Source organism: Tursiops truncatus, chromosome 15 (assembly GCF_011762595.2).
Source record: "Tursiops truncatus isolate mTurTru1 chromosome 15, mTurTru1.mat.Y, whole genome shotgun sequence".
In the NCBI taxonomy this organism is placed as follows: Eukaryota; Metazoa; Chordata; class Mammalia; order Artiodactyla; family Delphinidae; genus Tursiops; species Tursiops truncatus.
The window spans coordinates 40755174-40778872 of NC_047048.1; the positions used below are offsets into that span (position 1 = coordinate 40755174).

General features: G+C 42.5%; 1 protein-coding gene across 1 annotated transcript in view; it reads left to right on the top strand.

Annotated features, from left to right (window-relative positions):
* The window catches only part of CFAP61 (cilia and flagella associated protein 61), a 255844-nt gene that overhangs the window by 81222 nt on the left and 150923 nt on the right, over positions 1 to 23699 (top strand). The window contains exon 13 of the mRNA XM_073792625.1: positions 3475 to 3614. Coding sequence (XP_073648726.1) covers positions 3475 to 3614 — 140 coding nt within the window. The remainder of the gene's footprint in view (positions 1 to 3474; positions 3615 to 23699) is intronic.

Here is a 23699-nt window from a genome sequence, read left to right on the forward strand (position 1 = left end):
GTTGTAATAGTTTTCTTTCAATGCATAATTTATTTTAGAGATTGCTTCATCAGTGTCTTATTACAATCAAATCATGAATAGAATGCTGGTAGTACATGAAAATGTCAGGAATTACTCTAAAGTGAGTTAGACGGTTGTATTACTTTATAGTTTGCTTTGGCTCAAAGAATGCTGACACCATTAGATTGCTTTTCTGAGGGTAGGAAAGTGGGAACTTGCAGTTGATCTTCTGGTTGGTGGCACCTGACACATGGGATTGACTTGACCCTCTACGGTTGGTTGGTGGATGGCCCCAGGCAGGCACACAAGTGCAAACAAGGTTCTCCATCTCAGGTTGTCCAGGCCACCTCCTCCACTTTTGTTTCATGGTCGTCAAGGGATAGAGATTCTGACCAACCTCTCATCACTTTATTGGAGGGAAGAAAGTGGGGCAAGAAGACAATTTAGGTTCCTTAATTGGAGTTTTATGACTTTTTCCATGGCTGGTCTATCAGTTTAGTCAAGTCAAAAACCATGCTTCTTCAGTTAGCTAATTACAGGCAAATTATCTATTTTTTTTATTTTTCCTCGATGTTCTTTATACCAAGGCTAAAAAACAAAATAGGTTTAATTCTGTTGCCTGAAAGCTATGTGATCATAGATTGTATTTCCTCATTTTGTTAAGATGATGAAGACTTGGCAATGATGTTTTCCATCGTAATTTTTTTGAATTAATTTTGAAGCTCATAAAACACTGTAGATGACCCTGAGGGAGGGTTTGCAAAGCCGGCTTCCCTCCAAGATGCCCCAAAGTAAATTCAGTAAGTTCAATTCATTCCTATTTTGAAGTCCATGCAGAGACAGATCTTCAGTATTATTACAAAAGCAATGCTGGCTTTAAGGTAGTAAAAGACATGTTTACTTTTTAATTAATTATTTCAGGATATGGGGAGACAGAAACAAAATACCTTCGTTACTTCATCCTTAATCCTTCCCATCCATGTTGAAGCAACTCATTACGTTCATTCTCTTTTATGGCTGAGTAGTATTCCATTGTGTATATATACCACATCTCCTTTATCCATTCATCTCTCAATGGACATTTTGGTTGTTTCTATGTCTTGGCTATTGTGAATAGTGCTGCGATGAACATTGAGGTGCATGTGTCTTTTTGAATTAGAGTTTTGTCTGGGTATATGTCCAGGAGTGGGATTGCTGGATCATATGGTAGGAATTACTCATTTCTCCCAGAGGAAGCCCCCCAGGGCTTGGCACTTGGTCCTTATTTTCAGCTTGGGTATTTCGACAACGTGACTCGCAAGTTCCCCAGAAGGAGCTGTGTTGTTTTGCTAGAAAGAAGGAAGATCAGGTGAAAGAGTGATCACTCCTTTGGGTTGCACATGTGTCCCCAGGGTTTTGGATTCGCCCAGGCAAGGCCTTCACAGGGTTCAGGAGGAGGTGAGATGCCAAAGGGACAAATTAGCTCTGGGAAGAGCAAGCTGCTTCTGCAGGCACCTGGCAGAGGGTCACGGTGGACGTGAGGAGCACAGACAGTCCAAGGCAGCACTGTCCCATAGACAACAAACTCTAAATGTACCAGCAGCCACATTATAAAAAAAAAGTAAAAAGACACAGGTGAAATCAGTTTTAATAATATATTTTACTTAATGCAGTATGTCCAAAATTTAATGATTTTAGTATGTAATCAGTATGCAAAAGTATTAATGAGATCTTGTACATCCATTTTCTCAGTTTTTAAAATCCAATGTGTATTTTACATTTAGGGCACATCTCTATACGAGCACTAAATTGTCATCAGAAATCCTCACTCTGCTTCTAGATTTTGTAAAATTTACAGTTGAATGAGTAGATTCACATACCCAAATTGTTCTAAACATACATAAAACTTTTCCAATAACTGAACTGAGTATCAGTTTTTATTTTATTATTTTTTTCTTTTCCATTATGGTTTATTATAGGATATTGAATGTAGTTCCCTGTGCTATACAGTAGGACCTTGTTGTTTATCCATTCCATATGTAATAGTTTGCATCTACTAAGCCCAAACTCCCTGTCCAACCTTCCCCCACACCCCCTTCCCCGTGGCAGCCATAAGCCTGTTCTCCATGTCTGTGAGTCTGTTTCTGTTTCATACATAGGTTCATTTGTGTCACGTTTTAGATTCCACGTATAAGTGATATCATTTGGTATTTGTCTTTCTCTTTTTGACTTACTTCGCTTAGTATGATAATATCTAGGTCAATCCATGTAGCTGCAAATGGCATTATTTCGTTCTTTTTTATGGCTGAGTAGTATTCCACTGTGTATATATACCACATCTCCTTTATCCATTCATCTGTCAATGGACATTTCGATTTTTTCTATGTCTTGGCTATTGTGAATAGTGCTGCAGTGAACATTGAGGTGCATGTGTCTTTTTGAATTAGAGTTTTGTCCGGGTATGTGTCCAGGAGTGGGATTGCTGGATCATATGGTAGCTCTATGTTTGTTTACTTTTTTGAGGAACCTCCATAATGTTCTCCATAGTGGCTGCACCAATTTACATCCCCACCAACAACGTAGGAGGGTTCCCAAGTATCAGTTTTGAAATGTAAATTTAATCAAATGAAATAAAATTAAAAATTCAGTTCCCCAGTCTCACTAGCCACATTCCAAATGCTCGGTGGCCAGACTCAGCTCCTGGCCAGCATATTGGACAGCACAGATACAGGTCAGGACACGCAGATCCCACTGCCCAGGTTAACCAGCCCTTAGATCTCATCACCCAAGTGGGACTGTGCCCTGATAAAATACACAGACATCCATTGATGTGTAATCACAGGACTTTAGAGCAGAAAAGGCCTGGAGCACCACGCTCTCATCTCACAGAGGTGGGGCCCACGGCTGGCGGCTGGTGCAGCATTACTTGGTAAACCCAGGGCCTTTGCCATGAAACTGAGCAGCCTCATCACTCCTGGATACAAGTGAATTTGCAAATGCAAACATCCTTAGTTTAAAACTGTACTTCTGGAAAAGAGCTGTGCTGAATGGGTCCTATGATTCACAATATGCCTTTATTCGGGTTTCAGTCAAACACAGATATTTTCTCCATATTCTTTTTTTTTTTTTTTTTGCGGTATGCGTTCCTCTCACTGTTGTGGCCTCTCCCGTTGCGGAGCACAGGCTCCATACACGCAGGCTCAGTGGCCATGGCTCACGGGCCCAGCTGCTCCACGGAATGTGGAATCTTCCCGAACCGGGGCACGAACCCATGTCCCCTGAATCAGCAGGCAGACCCTCAACCACTGCGCCACCAGGGAAGCCCTTCTCCATATTCTTGCAATTGCTTATCCCCTGAATTTTCTGATTACTTTCCAAATGATAGGAATCTTTAACTTGAATACCATCTCCTTTACACATTTTACTCCTATTTAGTGTTTTATGGCAGGAACTTGTAGTGATAAATGATTTGTATCTGGTCTCCAATCACGCCAGGACAAGAACTTCTGCATCATTTCTCTGCCACATCTCACCCCTGAGTTTGCCCTCATACAGAACTTCGTGAAGATTGTCCCCTTCAACAACTGCACCCTGGACCAGGACCTCTACGTCTTCCATCGGGCAGGATTGCTCAAGTAAGCAGATGCGCATTTGGCCAAAAGATAGTCCATGAAATTTAAAAAAGAGAATGGAACAGGAGCTCCGTGACATTTTAATTTAATGATTTATTTTTAAAATTGTCTTATTGGCGGAGGACTTGATCAAGTGATTTTAACCAGTCCATTTAGGGGAAGAGTCATGGTGAAAGTTGCTGGTCTAGTCAGATATTAGAGCATAATCTAACTCCAAAATAGTCAGAACAATAGCCATGTTGACATTCCTATGGCTGGAACAAGGTAACACAAGAAAGAGTCCCACTGCAGACCCCAATAGAGTAAGAATTGAACGTGTGTCTGTGTGTAAAGGTATTATAGACTGATGTATATGATGGCATTTGTGTTACAGTGAGAAAAGGAAGGATTATTTTGTAAATGGTGGGACAAAATAAAGACAGAAATGTTCTTCATATTCTACAGTAAAATAGATTCCCAAGTGATCGAAGAGTTAAATGTAGATATTGCAATAGTTAAAAATTAGAAACTGTTACCTACAGTGCTAGGTTCTGGGCCAGATTCTGAGAATACAGCAATGAACAGCCTACTGGTTGTCCCACATCCTTTCAAAGCTTATAAACACTCCTGTAAAAGTAAAACTGCATCTGCGATGGGTGTACCAGCAGTGGGTCTGTGGGACTATGGAGACGTATCATTGGGAGATGCAGCCCAGTCAGAGGAAGCTTTCCTGAGGAAGGACGCTGAGTTCTAGACAAGGAGTGTGAGTGAAGATTGAACTTGATTGTGCCTCAGGATGGGGAAGGTCTTTTTAGAACATGGAAGAAAAAAATTAAGATTTTTTTTTTTTTTTTTTTACTATATGAAACTTCAGAACCACTCTAATTTAATTAAAATGCAGCTGACTAGTGGAAGGATATTTTTAACAAATATAACAGACACAAGGTTGGTATATTTTATATATAAAGAGCTTTAATAAATCAATTAGAAGACTATTTAACACCAAAATAGAAAAACTAACCCCCCCACACAAATGGCCAGACTGTTTGCATATGAAAGAAACAAAAAATCAGTGGGTATTAAAAAATCTTCAAACTTATTGCTAATAAGGGAAAAGAAACAAAAGCAAGAATGAGACATCATTTTTGGTCAGTTGGCGAGAATTAGAATATAGAAACATTCAATTCTAATGAGAAAAATGTAACTCTTGTCAGAATGTAAATAGACATAAAATTTCAAAGGGCAGTTTGGCCAGAACATTAAGGTAGTTTATATTTTTTCACTCTTTACTTCCACTCCTAGAAACATAGCCTAAGAAACTTGTTGCAGAGATGCAAACAAAAATTTACATCTGAGGATTAAAGAACATTGGAAATACTCCAAACATCCAGTAGTAAGAGAATGTTTAAATACTTTATGGTACCTATAGGAAGTAATCTATAACTATGCTTACAGTTCATTTTAAAACTATCTAATGATTAGAAAATGCTCAGAATGTAATGTTAGGGTAGAAAACCTATCAAATGAAACAGCATTTAAATATGACCAAAATTTCTAAAGAAGGAAAAAATGCATGAACAAAGTAGACTAAAAGGACACGTGCAGATGTAGTTCATGCCGCCCAGGCCCCCTCGTTCAGGACTAATTTCGCACCTGCGGGATGTGTGGGCACCACCAGCTCAAAGCTGGGTGCCCCGCCGAGGAGACTGCCCTGGACAGAAGAGAGGGCTTTGCCCAAGGTCCACCCTCCTGAGGGCAGCCTGCATCCAGCAACTAGTCTGTGTGTGTGGAGCTGGGGGAGGGACACCTCTGAAGGGTCTTCCCAGGGCCAGGACGCCCCGAGGTGTCAGCTGGGCATTTGTTGTGACCCCGTGGCTTGCAGTCCGTCTTCACCTCTGCCCCGACCTGCCCTGCCCCTCCCCATAGGTGTGGAGGGTCCCAGGAGCCACCCTCATCACCCCCAGCATGCAGATCTCTCTGTGAGGCTGCCTCCTGGGGAACCCGGCCAGCGGCGCTAGAGATGGCCCGTGGTTGCCTCGGGGTGGTAGGAGGACTGTCATGGGTGATTTTTAATTTCCTTTCTCACATTGCCTAAATTTTGGAATTTTCCTATACCAACCTTGGATATAGCAAGTGGTTGAAACCCATCAAAGAGGCTTAAGTAACTGGAGAATTTATTACTACACAGAACCAAGGGAAGACTCCGAGGGCAATTCAGGTTCCATACGTGGATTATTAGCCCTGTTGGATCTATCTCTTCCGGGTTGACCCCTTCTCAGACACAGTGGTTGCGGGACGAGTGAGGTAGCTCCAGACCCTTTATCACTTAAGTCCACCAGGTGAAGAGTGGTGGGGATGCTTCTGTTCAGAAGCCCCAACACAGCAGTCTTACTGCATCTCAGTGGCTCAGATTGGCCCTCTGCTGGCTGACTTTGAACCCATCACCGGGGCAGAGGCTGCTGGTTGGCATCCTTGGGTCTGGTCCCAAAGCTCAGGGCTGGGTGGGGGAGGGGTGCATCACCTATACAAATGTGGAGGCTTTTCTGGAGAAATGGGCAATGGAGCTGCTCCCCACACTTCCATCTTGGAATAGGACCAACTCGATCAATAGAAAGTGAACAGTAGATCTATTACAGGAACAATGTCAATACCGTCCATTTTCTATAATTTAACTTTTTCAAGCTGTCTTATTCACATAGTCTCATTCTTACAAAATATTATGGAGCTCATCAAACTGTGCATTTAAAATGGTTATATTTAATTGTATGTAAATTATGCCTCAGTAAAGCTGTTACAAAATCTTGTGGCAAAGGGATTGGTAGAGTAGTTTCAGAGAACTTTCTCTATAATTGATATATTAGCCTTTTAAGTGAAACTTTGAGGAACCTTCTAAATGATCACTTTATAATTGGGGAATGGTTAAATGAATTTTGGCATTTTCATTCAGTACATTATTATGCAGATTTTGAAAAAATAAAAACAGATCTATATCATACTGTATGGAATAATAGCTGGGATGGTGAGAAAAGCAAGGGTCAGATGATAATAGTAATAATCGTAATGACAGCTTACATTTATGGAAGGTTTGTAGTGTTTCAAGGACTTTCTTAATCACTTTCCATGTGTCTTTACGCACAGTGACCTTATTAGCTAGATACCATTATTATTATCCCCATCTTACAGGTAAGGAAACTGAGACACAGAGAGGTTAAGTAACTAGTCCAAAATGCACACAGCAGAAAGTAGCAGAGCTGGAACTGGAACGAAGGCAGCCGGCTTCCAGAGCCAACTCATAACTGCCTCACGTATTGCTTCCTATGCTGTGTTTTCAGCGTAAAGCTGTTGTAGCAGAGAGACCCTAAAGCACAGTGGCTTGAGCCAGAGGACAGTTCCGCCTCTACCACACAGTGGTCCAGACAGGAACAGGTGGTCTAAGGAGAGTCATGGCTTTTCCCCACAAAGCTGTCCAGGGACGCAGTTACTTCTCTCATTGCTCCTCCGTCTCATAGAGCAAGGGTCTCACCTACTGTCTGTGTGGAGAGTCAGGGGTCTGCGAATTTGGATGGAAGAAAAATTACATCTTTCTGTTACTAACCTCTGATTGAAGTTTGACGTGTCCTTCCACTGTGAATGGAGGCAACAAACCTCAGAAGTGTCAGCGAAGCCGTGACTTTGTAGCCCGTGGAAGTCACGGATATTCTCCTGTCACCTTACGGTTGTCGCAGATGTCTCAAAACATGGATGCTCATCATACTTTGAAATTTCAGTAAATTTATTCTCAACCAAAACTTGTTACTTGACGCATTGATGAGGAGGCACAGATATTACCAAAACACACATTTTAAAAAACATTTTGATAGCTCTACTCGATATAATTTGTTGTCTTTGATTTTACACATTGAAAAGCATCCGTCTGAGAAGGGGTCCCGAGCATCCCCAGGCTGTCAGAGGGGCCCATGGGGCACACAGGTGTTAGACCGCCGTCAGAGTGAGCTCTTTTCCTCTTGGTGCTGTGAGCCGGCTTGGGGCACCGTAGTCACATGTTAGCCACGGGGAAGGGTGCAAAGAGAAAGGGAGGGGAAGACTGTCCTCTTACGGAAGTTACATCACTTCTTGTCACAGTCTGTGCTCGGGAAGTTGGTTGCATGGCCCTGCCGAGCAGCGGGGGAGGCCGGGGGACAAGTTGCTGGAGGGTCAGATGTGCGCCCGGCAAAAACTCAGTTGACTCAGTTATTAAAAGGGAGAAGGGGAGAGGGAAACTGGGGGACCATCGTATCTAGTTTTTATCTTGCATATGTAAAGATGTTCTAGAAGGGTCCACGGGAATTTATTAACCTTTTGCGCTTCTGAGGAGCAGGACAGAGACGTGAGGGGTGTAGATGGCAACGTACTCTTTGCTTTATGTCTGTCGGTTCCGTTTGATTTTTTTCATTAATAAACTTTATTTTTTAGAGCAGTTTTAGGCTCACAGTACAACTGAGCAGAAAGTGCAGAGGGTTCCTACAGACCCCTTCCCCAGTCCCCCCAAAGACTCTCCCACAGTTAACATCCCACACCAGAGCGACACCATTTGTACCATCAAGGAACCTACAGGGACTCACCATTATCAACCGGAGTCCACAGTTTACATGAGGGCTCACTCTTCTGTTGTACACTCTCTGGGTCTGGACAAATGTGCAATGACGTAGCCACCACCATACTATCATACAGAGTAGTTTCTAAAAATGCCCTCTGCTCCCCCTATCCATCCCTCTCTCCTTCCCCACAGCCTCTGGCAACCACTGGTCTTTCTCCTGTCCCCATAGTTTTGCCTTTTCTAGAATGTCATAGTTGGAATCCTACAGTACGTGGCCTTTACAGATTGGCCTCTTTCAGTTAGTAATGAATATTTTAATGTTCCTCCATGTCTCTTCGTGGCTTGATAGCTTATTTCTTTTTAGCCCTGAATAATATTCCATTGTCTGGATGGACCACATTTTATTTATCCAGTCACTACTGAAGGACAGCTTGGTTGCTTCCAAGTTTTGGCAATTATGAATTTCAGCAATTATGAATCTATGTGCAGGTTTTTGTATGGGCGTAGGTTTTCAGCTCATTTGGGTATATACCAAAGAGCACAACTTTAGATTGTATGGTAAGAATATTGAGTTTTGTAAGAAACTGTCTCACTGTCTTCCAAAGTCCTCCACCATTTTGCATTCCCACCAGCAACGAAGGAGAGTTCCTGTTTCCTCACATCCTCACCAGCATTTGTCAGTGTTTTGAATTTTCGCCATTCTCATAGGTGGGTAGTGGTATCTTGTTTTAATTCGCGTTTCCATACTGACTTATGGTGTTGAGCATCTTTTCATTTGCTATTTGCCATGTGTATGTCTACTTTGGAGAGGTGTCTGTTCATATCTTCTGCCCTTTTTTAAGATTGGGTTGTTCATTTATGTTTGATTTTTAAAAAATTATGAGCATGCATTACTTCCATAATAGAAAGTGTAGTTAATTTTTAATCACTGAGATTTTAAATTTTACTATGACTCAGGTGAAACTTTCATTAGAATGTTCTTTATGCTCTCTGCATTCTTACATAGAGTGTATTGGTGGCATTTTCTTACGACTTGGGCTTCTCTTTATGAATAAATACACGCTGATGAGAGCAACCAGATGACGGGATCAGGGTCGGGCCATGGGTCTGCCTGAGGTAGTGGTCTTGTTCTTAGTGGCTTAATTACTTAATTCACAGTCATATTCTCTTCTTGTACACTCTCTCTCTTATTCACTATGTACGTGTATTGCTTTTACTAACAATTAAGTTTAAGCTTTTAAAACGATGAGACTTTCAACACTTGTCTGGAAATTAGTCCTGGTTGCAGCATGGCCCTAGTTTTTCTTTGCAACCATTTGCAGTGTCAGCTTCGTTTTTGTTTTGTTTTAATCAATTACGTATAAAGTTGGAGCAAATCATGTACACCTGGGTTCTTTTCTGAAAAAGTAAAGACTTACAAACCGAAGTAGTTTCTGTGCCTTTAGAAGATCATGACCTTTGTCACCATTCCCATCTGAACCCTCATTGGGAGCTTTCCTTTGTTGCTGTGAGTTTTGTCGCCAGCCCAGTGACAACTGCACACCCGGTTCTCAGCGTGTCCAGCCTTTGCACTTTTACTCTTGTTCCTGTCTCTCTTGTGGCCATGGCAGCAGGTCACTGTTCTCTAGAGCAAGCTTAGATTTTTAATTCTTTAAGTTCTAAACACAAAGAGCTTTACAAATGTTAGGAATGGTAGTTTTGAGTGTAGGATCGTTCAGCTCATAAAGGGAACACAATATCAGAACCGGCTTCTTCCCTATGCTCTTTTTTTTGTTTGTTTTTTGAAAATCTATAAAAATTATTATTATTTTTAACATCTTTATTGGAGTATAATTGCTTTACAATAGTGTGTTAGTTTCTGCTTTATAACAAAGTGAATCAGTTATACATATACATATATCCCCATATCTCTTCCCTCTTGCGTCTCCCTCCCTCCCACCCTCCCTATCCCATCCCTCTAGGTGGTCACAAAGCACCGAGCTGATCTCCCTGTGCTATGCGGCTGCTTCCCACTAGCTATCTATTTTACATTTGGTAGTGTATATATGTCCATGCCACTCTCTCACTTTGTCCCTGCTTACCCTTCCCCCTCCCGATATCCTCAAGTCCATAAGTCCATTCTCTAGCAGGTCTGTGTCTTTATTCCCGTCTTACCCCTAGGTTCTTCATGACATTTTTTTTTTTCTAGATTCCATATATATGTGTTAGCATACGGTATTTGTTTTTCTCTTTCTGACTTACTTCACTCTGTAAGACAGACTCTAGGTCCATCCACCTCACTACAAATAACTCAATTTCGTTTCCTATTATGGCTGAGTAATACTCCATTGTATATATGTACCACATCTTCTTTATCCGTTCATCTGTTGATGGACACTTAGGTTGCTTCCATGTCCTGGCTATTGTAAATAGAGCTGCAATGAACATTGTGGTACATGACTCTTTTTGAATTATGGTTTTCTCAGGGTATATGCCCAGTAGTGGGATTGCTGGGTGGTATGGTAGTTCTATTTTTAGATTTTAAGGAACCTCCATACTGTTGTCCATAGTGGCTGTATCAATTTACATTCCCACCAACAGTGCAAGAGGGTTCCCTTTTCTCCACACCCTGTCCAGCATTTATTGTTTGTAGATGTTTTGATGATGGCCATTCTGACCAGTGTGAGATGATATCTCAATGTAGTTTTTATTTGCATTTCTCTAACGATTAATGATGCTAAGAATTCTTTCATGTGTTTGTTGGCAGTCTGTATATCTTCTATGGAGAAATGTCTATTTAGGTCTTCTGCCCATTTTTGGATTGGGTTGTTTGTTTTTTTGATGTGGAGCTGCATGGAGCTGCTTGTAAATTTTGGAGATTAATCCTTTGTCAGTTGCTTCATTTGCAAATATTTTCTCCCATTCTGAGGGTTGTCTTTTCATCTTGCTTATGGTTTCCTTTGCTGTGCAAAAGCTTTTAAGTTTCATTAGGTCCCATCTGTTTTTGTTTTTATTTACGTTTCTCTAGGAGGTGGGTCAAAAAGGATCTTGCTGTGATTTATGTCATAGAGTGTTCTGCCTATGTTTTCCTCTAAGCGTTTGATAGTGTCTGGCCTTATATTTAGGTCTTTAATCCATTTTGAGTTAATTTTTGTGTATGGTGTTAGGAAATGTTCTAATTTCATTTTTTTACATGTAGCTGTCTAGTTTCCCAGCACCACTTATTGAAGAGACTGTCTTTTCTCCATTGTATATTCTTGTCTCCTTTATCAAAGATAAGGTGACCATATGTGTGTGGGTTTATCTCTGGGCTTTCTATCTTGTTCCATTGATCTATATTTCTGTTTTTGTGCCAGTACCATACTGTCTTGATTACTGTAGCTTTGTAGTAGAGTCTGAAGTCAGGGAGCCTGATTCCTCCAGCTTGGTATTTCCTCCTCAAGATTGCTTTGGCTGTTTGGGGTCTTTTGTATTTCCATACAATTGTGAAATTTTTTGTTCTAGTTCTGTGAAAAATGCCATTGGTAGTTTGATAGGGATTGCATTGCATCTGTAGATTGCTTTGGGTAGTACAGTCATTTTCACAATGTTGATTCTTCCAATCCAAGAACATGGTATATCTCTCCATCTATTTGTATCATCTTTAATTTCTTTCATCAGTGTCTTATAGTTTTCTGCATACAGGTCTTTTGTCTCCTTAGGTAGGTTTATTCCTAGATATTTTATTCTTTTTGTTGCAATGGTAAATGGGAGTGTTTTCTTTATTTCACTTTCATATTTTTCATCATTAGTGTATAGGGATGCAAGAGATTTCTGTGCATTAATTTTGTATCCTGCTACTTTACCAAATTCATTGATTAGCTCTAGTAGTTTTCTGGCATCTTTAGGATTCTCTAAGTATAGTATCATGTCATCTGCAAACAGTGACAGCTTTACTTCTTCTTTTCTGATTTGGATTCCTTTTATTTCTTTTTCTTCTCTGATTGCTGTAGCTAAAACTTTCAAAACTATGTTGAATAATAGTGGTGAGGGTGGGCAACCTTGTCTTGTTCCAGATCTTAGTGGAAATGGTTTCACTTTTTCACCATTGAGGACGATGTTGGCTTTGGGTTTGTCATATATGGCCTTTATTATGTTGAGGCAAGTTCCCTCTATGCCTACTTTCTGGAGGGTTTTTATCATAAATGGTGTTGAATTTTGTTGAAAGCTTTCTCTGCATCTATTGAGATGATCATATGGTTTTTCTCCTTCAATTTGTTAATATGGTGTATCACATTGATTGATTTGCGTATATTGAAGAATCCTTGCATATCCTGGGATAAACCCCACTTGATCATGGTGTATGATCCTTTTAATGTGCTGTTAGATTCTGTTTGCTAGTATTTTGTTGAGGATTTTTGCATCCTTGTTCATCAGTGATATTGGCCTGTAGTTTTCTTTCTTTGTGACATCTTTATCTGGTTTTGGTATCAGGGTGATGGTGGCCTCGTAGAATGAGATTGGGAGTGTTCCTCCCTCTGCTATATTTTGGAAGAGTTTGAGAAGGATAGGTGTTAGCTCTTCTCTAAATGTTTGATAGAATTCTCCTGTGAAGCCATCTGGTCCTGGGCTTTTGTTTGTTGGAAGATTTTTAATCCCAGTTTCAATTTCAGTGCTTGTGACTGGTCTGTTCATATTTTCTATTTCTTCCTGGTTCAGTGTCAGAAGGTTGTGTATTTCTAAGAATTTGTCCATTTCTTCCAGGTTGTCCATTTTATTGGCATATAGCTGCTTGTAGTAATCTCTCATAATCCTTTGTATTTCTGCAGTGTCAGTTGTTACTTCTCCTTTTTCATTACTAATTCTATTGATTTGAGTCTTCTCCCTTTTTTTTTTCTTGTTGAGTCTGGCTAATGGTTTATCAATTTTTGTTTATCTTCTCAGAAAACCAGCTTTTAGTTTTATTGATCTTTGCTATCATTTCCTTCATTTCTTTTTCATTTATTTCTGATCTAATCTTTATGATTTCTTTCCTTCTGCTAACTTTGGGGTATTTTTGCTCTTCTTTCTCTATTGCTTTAGGTGTAAGGTTAGGTTGTTTATTTGAGATGTTTCTTGTTTCTTAAGGTAGGATTGTAGTACTATAAACGTCCCTCTTAGTACTGCTTTTGCTGCATCCCATAGGTTTTGGGTCGTCGTGTTTTCATTGTCATTTGTTTCTAGGTATTTTTAAATTTCCTCTTTGCTTTCTTCAGTGATCTCTTGGTTATTAAGTAGTGTATTGTTTAGCCTCCATGTGTTTGTATTTCTTACAGATATTTTCCTGTAATTGATATCTAGTCTCATAGCATTGTGGTTGGAAAAGATATTTGATATGATTTCAATTATCCTAAATTTACCAAGGCTTGATTTGTGAATGAAGATATGATCTATCTTGGAGAATGTTCCATGAGCACTTGAGAAGAATGTGTATTCTGTTGTTTTTGAATGGAATGTCCTATAAATATCAGTTAAGTCCATCTTATTTAATGTATCATTTAAAGATTGTGTTTCCTTATTTATTTTCATTTTGGATGATCTGTCCATTGGTGAAAGTGTGGTGTTAAAGTCCCCTTCTATGATTGTGTTACTGTCGATTTCCCCTTTTATGGCTGTTAGTATTTGCCTTATGTATTGAGGTGCTCCTATGTTGGGTGCATAAATATTTACAATTGTTATATCTTCTTCTTGGATTGATCCCTTGATCATCATGTAGTGTCCTTCTTTGTCTCTTGTAATAGTCTTTGTTTTAAAGTCTATTTTGTCTGATATGAGTATTGCTACTCCAGCTTTCTTTTGATTTCCATTTGCATGGAATATCTTTTTCCATCCCCTCACTTTCAGTCTGTATGTGTCCCTAGGTCTGAGGTGGGTCTCTTTTAGACAGCATATATACAGGTCTTGTTTTTGTATCCATTCAGCCAGTCTATGTCTGTTGGTTGGAGCATTTAATCCATTTACATTAAAGGTAATTATCGAAATGTATGTTCCTATTACCGTTTTCTTAATTGTTCTGGGTTTGTTATTGTAGGTCTTTTCCTTCTCTTGTGTTTCCTGCCTGGAGAAGTTCCTTTAGCATTTTTTGTAAAGCTGGTTTGGTGGTGCTGAACTCTCTCAGCTTGTGCTTGTCTGTAAAGGTTTTAATTTCTCCATCAAATGTGAATGAGATCCTTGCTGGGTAGCGTAATCTTGGTCATAGGTTTTTCTCCTTCATCTCTCTAAATATGTCCTGCCACTCCCTTCTGGCTTGCAGAGTTTCTGCTGAAAGATCAGCTGTTAACCTTATGGGGATTCCCTTGTATGTTATTTGTTGTTTTTCCCTTGCTGCTTTTAATATTTTTTCTTTGTATTTAATTTTTGATAGTTTGATTAATATGTGTCCTGGCATGTTTCGCCTTGGATTTATCTTGTATGGGACTTTCTGTGCTTCCTGTACTTGATAAACTATTTCCTTTCCCATATTAGGGAAGTTTTCAACTATAATCTCTTCAAATATTTTCTCAGTCCCTTTCTTTTTCTCTTTTTCTTCTGGGACCCCTATAATTCAAATGTTGGTGTGTTTAATGTTGTCCCAGAGGTCTCTTAGACTGTCCTCAATTCTTCTCATTCTTTTTTCTTTATTCTGCTCTGCAGTAGTTATTTCCACTATTTTATCTTCCAGGTCACTTATCCGTTCTTCTGCCTCAGTTATTCTGCTATTGATTCCTTCTAGAGAATTTTTAATTTCATTTATTGTGTTGTTCATCTATGTTCGTTTGCTCTTTAGTTCTTCTAGGTCCTTGTTAAACGTTTCTTGTGTTTTCTCCATTCTATTTCCAAGATTTTGGATTATCTTTATTATCATTATTCTGAATTCCTTTTTCAGGTAGACTGCCTATTTCCTCTTCATTTGTTAGGTCTGGTGGGTTTTTACCTTGCTCCTTCATCTGCTGTGTGTTTCTCTGTCTTCTCATTTTGCTTAACCTACTGTGTTTGGGGTCTCCTTTCCGCAGGCTGCAGGTTCGTAGTTCCTGTTGTTTTTGGTGCCTGTCCCCAGTGGCTAAGGTTAGTTCAGTGGGTTGTGTAGGCTTCCTGGTGGAGGGGACTAGTGCCTGTGTTCTGGTGGATGAAGCTGGATCTTGTCTTTCTGGTGGGCAGGTCCACGTCTGGTCGTGTGTTTTGGGGTGTCTGTGGCCTTATTGTGATTTTAGGCAGCCTCTCTGCTAATGGATGGGGTTGTGTTCCTGTCTTGCTAGTTGTTTGGCATAGGGTGTCCAGCACTGTAGCTTTCTGGTCATTGAGTGAAGCTGGTTGTTGGTGTTGAGATGGAGATCTCTGGGAGATTTTCGCCGTTTGTTATTACGTGGAGCTGGGAGATCTCTTGTGGACCAGTGTCCTGAACTTGGCTCTCCCACCTCAGAGGCACAGCCCTGACGCCTGGCTGGAGCACCAAAAGCCTGTCATCCACACGGCTCAAAATAAAAGGGAGAAAAAAAAGAAAGAAAGAAGAAGATAAAATAAAGTAAAATAAAATAAAGTTACTGAAATAAAAAATAATTATTAAAAAAATTTTTTTAAGTAATAAAAAGTTTAAAAAAAGAAAGAAAGAAGAGAGCAACAAAACCAAAAAAATCCACCAATGATAACAGGTGTTAAAAACTATACTAGGAAAAAAACAAAAACAAAAAAAACGGACAGAGAGAACCCTAGGACAAATGCTAAAAGCAAAGCTATACAAACAAAATCACACACAGAGCATACACATACACGGTCACAAAAAGAGAAAAAGGTAAAAAAATATATATATATCGTTGTTCCCAAATTCCACCACCTCAATTTGGGATGATTTGTTGTCTATTCAGGTATTCCACAGATGCAAGGTACATCAAGTTGACTGTGGGGATTTAATCCGCTGCTCCTGAGGCTGCTGGGAGAGATTTCCCTTTCTCTTCTTTGTTCGCACAGCTCCTGGGGTTCAGCTTGGATTTGGACTCACCTCTGCGTGTAGGTCGCCTGAGGCCGTCTCTTCTTCGCTCAGACAGGACGGGGTTAAAGGAGCAGCTGCTTCGGGGGCTCTGGCTCACTCAGGCCGCGGGGAGGGAGGGGTGCGGATGCGGGGCGAGCCTGCGGCGGCAGAGGCCTACGTGATGTTGCATCAGCCTGAGGCGTGCCGTGCGTTCTCCCAGGGAAGTTGTCCTTTAAGCAGCGCTCTTAATCCCCTCTCCTCGCGCACCAGGAAACAAAGAGGCAAGAAAAGTCTCTTGCCTCTTCGGTAGCTCTAGACTTTTTCCCGGACCCCCTCCCGGCTAGACGTGGTGCACTCGCCCCCTTCAGGCTGTGTTCATGCCGCCAACCCCAGTCCTCTCCCTGCGCTCCGACCGAAGCCCAAGCCTCCACTCCCAGCCCCGCCCGCCCCGGCGGGTGAGCAGACAGGCCTCTCGGGCTGGTGAGTGTTGGTCGGCACCGATTCTCTGTGCCGGAATCTCCCTGCTTTGCCCTCCGCACCCCTGTCGCTGTGCACTCCTCCGCGGTTCCGAAGCTTTCCCCTCCGCCACCCGCAGTCTCCGCCCGCGAAGGGGCTTCCTAGTGTGTGGAAACCTATCCTCCTTCATGGCTCCCTCCCACTGATGCAGGTCCCGTCCCTATTCTTTTGTCTCTGTTTTTTATTTTTTATTTTGCCCTACCCAGGTACGTGGGGAGTTTCTTGCCTTTTGGGAAGTCTGAGGTCTTCTGCCAGCGTCCAGTAGGTGTTCTGTAGGAGTTGTTCCACGTGTAGATGTATTTCTGGTGTATTTGTGGGGAGGAAGGCGATCTCCACGTTTTACTCTTCCGCCATCTTGAAGCTCTGCCAATCAATGTGATTTTTAGTAGACAGTACAGGTGTCTTAATGACTAAGAAAAAAAGGAGCTATGGAGGTCAGAAATCCAGAACACCAAACACTGGGGCTATAGGTGCTGCTGCAGTGGGCTGGCTGGGGCTCGCCTTCCCTCTGCTGCCTCCACCAAGGCCGGGATGCAGCTGGTGGTGGCGGCGCTAGTGGGCGGCTGGACTGCCGTCTACCTGACAGACTTGGTGCTGAAAGTGACAACCTTGGGTCTAAGGTGCAAGCCAACGGTACCCGGGGTCGGGGCGCAAGGCCCGAGGCCTTTTCTCTTCCCCAGCCTGCACTGGAGGCAGGTGGCCGGTTCCCACGTGCCGCCTTCCGTGGAGTAAATTAAGCAGAGCCGGTCGCAGTCGGGTTATGGCGGGTCCCACCCGGGAGGCAGGCGCCGCTAGCGGGCTTGGAAGTCCACGCGCTGCCAAACCCCACTCTGCACCCGGGAGGAAAATCAAATGTCCGCCTGGAAAGGCATTGTTTTTCTTCGTTGTCTGCCTTCACTGTCAGCCTTCGTTGTCTTTAAGGCTGCAACCCTCCAGAGACTCTGGTATTGGAGAGAATCTAAATCAAGTTCCTGTTGAGCTCTTAAGGCCCTTCTATATTGCATAAATAGACCCCTGGGCTAGATTTTATAAGAATATTTGAACAATGGCAGTCTTGTGGATTTTTATCTAATACAAAGTAATGCTTTAATTTCTCTTATCTTTTTCTAATTCTTTTTTTAAAATTGAAGTATAGGTGACTTACAATATTACATTAGTATCAGGTATACAACATAGTGATTCAATATTTTTATAGATTATATTCCATAAAAGTTATAAAATATTGGCTATATTCCCTGTGCTGTACATTGCATCTAATTCTTGTCTTTTCATAAACATGCTTCTCACAGCATGAGTTCTTCTAAAACCATCTTTTGAAATTTTAAAACTTAGAATATCAGTGGAAATGTTTTCAGTTGGAAATAAAAGAAACCCCAACTCAGAATGGCTTCAGCCATAGGGCAGTCATTGGCCTCCATAGCTGGGAGGTCTGGAGATGGGCAGGGCTTTGGGGTTTGAACCTTCGGGGTCCTGGCTTCTTTCCGTGTCCACTCTGCTTCCCCCGTGTCCCCCAGCATGAAGTTGGCGTCCCTCATGTCGGCCTGATGGCTGACGCCTGTGATCACCACAGGGGGGAGCTGGCAGCAGGTGGGCTTTCTTTCCCAGAGGCCCCAGGCCCACGCCCCCCTCATTCACCCTGTTCTTGACGTTGAGTGTGCAGGGTGTGCCTGCCCCCATCCTAGGTGCTGGGAAAGCAAAAGTGACCCAAACCGACAAAAACCCTCGCCCTTATGGTGCCTGCACTCCAGGTGGAAGAGAAAGACATAAAGAAAGAAGAGCGAGAAGATACAGTGTGTGTAAGCGTGAGGGTGACCGCGAAGAGGGATGAGAGATGCAGGTGCGTGGCGGGGTGGGGGGGAGGGAGGCAGGGGAACAGCCAGGTGGGCACGGCCCTCCACACCCACGCTTTTCCTGCCGTGGCTTTAAAATGCATTATGTTCTTCCGTTGTTTTTGTTTCACTTCTCTTGACATTTGGGATGGATCGTTCATGCCCTTAAGTTTGCTTACTCTAAATTTCATGACCTCGTGTCCTGGTCTCCCACCCGATCGCATTCCTCTTCCCTTGGGAAGTTATATTTGTGTCTGTCACCTGCCCTTTGGCCATGCTGCTGAGCACGGGGATGAATCACTAACTCAGTCGCTAGCAATGCCACCTCTCTCGTCAACAGATTCCACACTAGGGCCCCTCTCGTTTCCTTTATGGCTGCTGGTCTTTGAGAGGACGGTTCTCAATATTTATGTTAGCTTTCATTTGGAATGTGCATAAACTAAATGCTTTTTAACGCTGGACTTCACTGAGTGATCTCTGGGATGTTTCCGCATGTAACCTGAGGCTGGAGTGTGGTACAAGAACCTCTTTCCTTTTCCTTCTGCTGCCCGTCCTTCATCATCACCCCGGCTCTCCTCCTTCTTTATTCATGAGCAGAGGACACATTTGGGTGAACCAGCCACTTATTCCATCTTCCTGCCCTTCCAAACCATGTTTTTCTGAAATTTGCCGTTTTTAATTTAGGGGACTATGTTTAGAACTTACTCATCCAACTGATATTTACTGTGCCAGAAATGATTTTCTGTGAATAAATATTGACAGCTAAGTTGAGTCATACCACCAATTGTCAACTTTGCTCAGTAAATAAAAATGCCCTTAGGTAGTTGGCTTTTAAATGTTTCCTTCCCTCAGTATTTTTCTTTTATGTGTTTTTCCGTGGGTGACTCACTCATGCCTGGTTGTCACCTTTTTCTAGGACGTCACCGTTATACCTATTTTGGGCTCATGTTGTCACGGAGGGTGTTTTAGGGATATCAGTCTTTCTTGTGCTTTTAATCAGCTTCTTTGAAGAGAAGGCAAGAGAAACTTTATTTTGTGGTTATTGTTTTGTTTTGTTGTTCGGATTAAACTGAAATGCTGATGGCTGTCGAATTATTTTATGTTTCTGTTACATAGATCACTCCTTTGGAATTCAGAAAGACTCAAATTACTTTTTATTCTTTCCATCATTTAGTTTTAATTTACTGGCATCAAAAAATTGCCCTATATTCTGCAAGGCCGAGGGACGATACACACATAGACTGCTAGGTGTCTAAAATCATGCATTCGTTCAACTTAGGGTCGAAAAATCAACTGTTAAATCTTTTCCCTTCTATTTTTGTGTATGATTTTCTGTTTTGTTATGCATGTAGTCTGATTAAATGCTATAAATTCTGACCTTTGAGGCCAGAGTCTGCCAAAAGCAGGAGAAGAAAAACTCCTGGGAATCAAAACTTTCCAGACCCAAGAAGGGACCAGTGGGCAAGGGCGACATCATTTCTTCCTGGAGAGGCTAGATTTCCCCAGGCATCCAAGCACATCAGAGGGAGGACGTGTGAGAGAGTAGTGCCGTGGGGAGGTGAAGGACCACGGGGAAGGGTCAGGAAACATGGGAGCCCCACGCAGGACCCCTCAGGAGACCTTGCTTATTCTGTGGCTGGAGGAAGCCCTGTGGATGGATGAGGACAGCCACAGCAAAGTGCCTCTCTGATTCAAGGTGGCTTTAGAACCACGTGTGAGCCCTTGAGGAAAGAATGGCTAAACCATCCTGGCGACTGAGCACGTGTTCACTTCCAGGAAGGTCGTGCAAGGCGACCTGTATAACAGGTGGGAGCTGGGGGCGTGGTTTCCTTCCTGGTTCCGCACCTGGTGTTGGGACAGGGGAAGGGGCTCAGTATAGAGGTTATAATGAAAGAATGAATATCAGAAACTCCTCATTCCAAACTTGTGGAGAGATGAAAGTGGGACCACGTTTAGGTATATCCGGTGGGCCCGCCATCTGTTTCAGTCCCGCCAGGCCCCAATTCTGATATGTAAACATCAAAACGAACCTTGTCTCTTTGGATAGCACATTAAAAGTTCATTCCACAGAAGGTCTTGACATCATTTTGTAAACCCTCAATTGACTATTCTTAATCTTTATGATTTATCTGAAAATATGGCAAGAAATAAAGATAGCTGCTCGATAATTTGACAATAAATGCAGTCTCCTTTTGGTGTGTGCGTGTGTGTGTGACATCCATGTATATTCAAGAAAATTTCATTTTAATTAAGGATCACACATGTTGAGAATAAAATACTAAGCATCCTTACAACTTTTTTTTTTTAACATCTTTATTGGAGTATAATTGCTTTACAATGTTGAGTTAGTTTGTGCTACAACTTTCTTTTGAAGTCATTTTATTTTTCCAGAGGCCCTCTATGGCTAAAACACAGACTGAGGTCTGTGTAACACCCGTCCATTTCTAACCTCATTCTCATCATTTAAAATTTGAAGGGATTTCAGAATTACTTCTCTGAAGATAGTTCTGGAATCAATAGTAGGTCAGCTCCACGAGGGCAGGCCTTGTGGACTGTCTTGTTCCCAACACCCAGGACATGCTGGGCACGAGCGAATGTTGAGACAGCGTCTGGCTGACTCAGTCAGAATGACTGACTGAGTCATTCTCAATAAAGCCGCTCGAATCGTTGATTTTTAAGGCATGCATTTTAATTGAGGATCTGTTTCTTATGCATATTAATTTTTCTCTTTTTCTGGGTGCTCCTGTCAATTGCCACATAAAAGCAATTAGGACGCATACCTATTGCCACGGTTTCCCTTTTGCCGTCTCTAGGTCCTCATCATCTTATTCCTGGTAAAAGCAGAACTAACAGGCTCCTGATGTGTAAGCAGGTCGTATCCACACCAGCCACTTGCCTTAGAGTCCTGGTGAAGAGGTCACTTGTGGAGCAAAACTACATTCTGCTTTTTGAGCTAAGCAGAAAACAATTGAAAAATAGCGTTCAGAGGCAAACACGAAGCAATAGAGAGCAGCCTTTTCCAGTAGAACTACGGAGTGAGCCGCAGAGTATGTGATTTTAAGTGTTCTAATAGCCTCAATCATTTAAAAATCAAAAAGAAGTAGGCAAAACTAATTGTAATATTTATCAGTTAACGCTTTGTAGTCAAAATATTATTGCTTTCAAGTATAATCAGTATAAAAAAGTATCAATGAGATCGTCTGCATTCTCGTTTGGGGCCAAGTCTGCAGAATTCAGTGGGTATCTTGCATGGACAGCACATCTGGATTCAGAGATGCTACCTTTCAACGCTCAGCAGCCACGTGTGGCTTGTGGCCTCCAGACTGGACGGCATGGCCTTAGAGCAGGGCACAGACATGCCGCTGCTGCTCAGTCCTCCCCTGAAAGTCCAGGAACTTTCATGTAAATTGTGAAATACTCTTCTTTGGCAAATGTAAGTAGCAGAGGTGAGAGCTTCACAATATAACACAAAATGGTTGTGTTCCCTAATCGACAGTAGATTTTCAAGTACAAACTAACGAAATAACGTTTGAGTTTTTGTGATACTTGGCAGTAAAATGGCCCCTTTCCCTTTGAACATGTGAGCACTGCTGTGCGCTAGGAAGAGCCCTGGGCTTTCAGAGTGGACCATGATGTGGTCTGAGCTGTGAGCCTGGCTTGGGGAGGGTAGGGTGGAGGGGGACGATGCCCACAACCCAGAGAGCAAAGGCCAGCACAGTGGCTCCCCCAACACTCTTAATAACTCAGTTGAAGCGTTTGTCATGCACAGAAGCCTGGGGGAAATGCTCTGGCCGTCTACATGCAAGCTGTATAATTCACTCATTCAACAGATGTTGCTTGAGCACCTACTATGTGCCAGGTATTGGTCTGGCCAAGGGGAGGCAGCAGTGAGCAAACAGACCCAAATTCTTATCCTCATGAAGTTTTACTTTAGTGAGAGGGGACAAGCAATGAACAAAATAAATAGAAGGTAGGAAGTACTATGGAGAAAAATATGAGGTGAGTCAGAGGAGGGGTGCTCAGCCATCCTGGGACTTTGGGAATCATTGCTGAGGCCCTTAACCTTGGTCCACGGGGAGAATTCAGGAGAAAACCGCATCTTTATTTTTATTAAGGCTTAACTAAAATCTAGCATTTCCTTCCATTGTAAAAGTAGGCAACCAACCACAATAGTATCAGTAGCACCTGTAACTTTCTCTTCCATTGAAACAACAGGTATTTTCCTATCCTGTCATATCATGGGATTTGCAGATATCTGCAAATGTTGCTTAAGGCCTATGCTCATTTATACAGCAAAAGTATGGAGATTATTAGATCACTGCTGAGTCATGTCGTTTAATGAGGCCATAGAGAGTAATCCTACATATTTTATTTTGTGCATTTAAAAACACTTTTCTGAGAGGGGTCCTTGGCATGAAAGAGCTTAAAAACCCTGCATTTACTGAGATTTGAGTAGAAGAGTGGTATGATCTGACTTAGCTTTTTATTTATTTATTTATTTTTGCCTGCGTTGGGTCTTCGTTGCTGCCCTGGGGCTTTCTCTAGTTGCGGCAAGCGGGGGCTACTCTTCATTGCAGTGCATGGGCTTCTCATTGCGGTGGCTTCTCTTGTTGTGGACCACGGGTTCTAGGCACATGGGCTTCTATAGTTGCAGCATGCAGGCTCAGTAGTTGTGGCATGCAGGCCCTAGAGCTCACAGGCTTCAGTAGTTGCAGCTCGCGGGCTCTGGGGTGTGTGGCCTTCAGTAGTTGTGGTGCACGGGCTCAGTAGTTGTGGCTCGCAGGCTCTAGAGCACAGGCTCAGTAGTTGTGGCGCACGGGCTTAGCTGCTCCATGACATGTGGGATCTTCCCAGACCAGGGATCGAACCCGTGTCCCCTGCCTTGGCAGGCGGGTTCTTAACCACTGCACCACCAGGGAAGTACCGACTTAGCATTTTGTAAGCGTCACTCTACCTGCTTTGTTGAGGATGAGTGTCGGGCGGCAGAGGTGGGAGTGAGGAAGAGCCATCAAGGTGCTGCTGCAACAGCCAGGCAAGAGGTACTGGTGGCTGCGCCAGCATCCGAGGTCATGAGAAGTGGTTGGTTCTGGGCGCATTTTCAGGGTGAGCCAGCTGACGTGCTGCCGGGAAGTGAGGCGTGCAAGAAAGAGAGCCAAGACTAAGCCAAGGGTTTGGGCCTGAACCACAGGAAGGATGGAGCAGCCATTGACTAAGCTGCCAGAGGCTCCGGGATGGTAAGAGCGAGA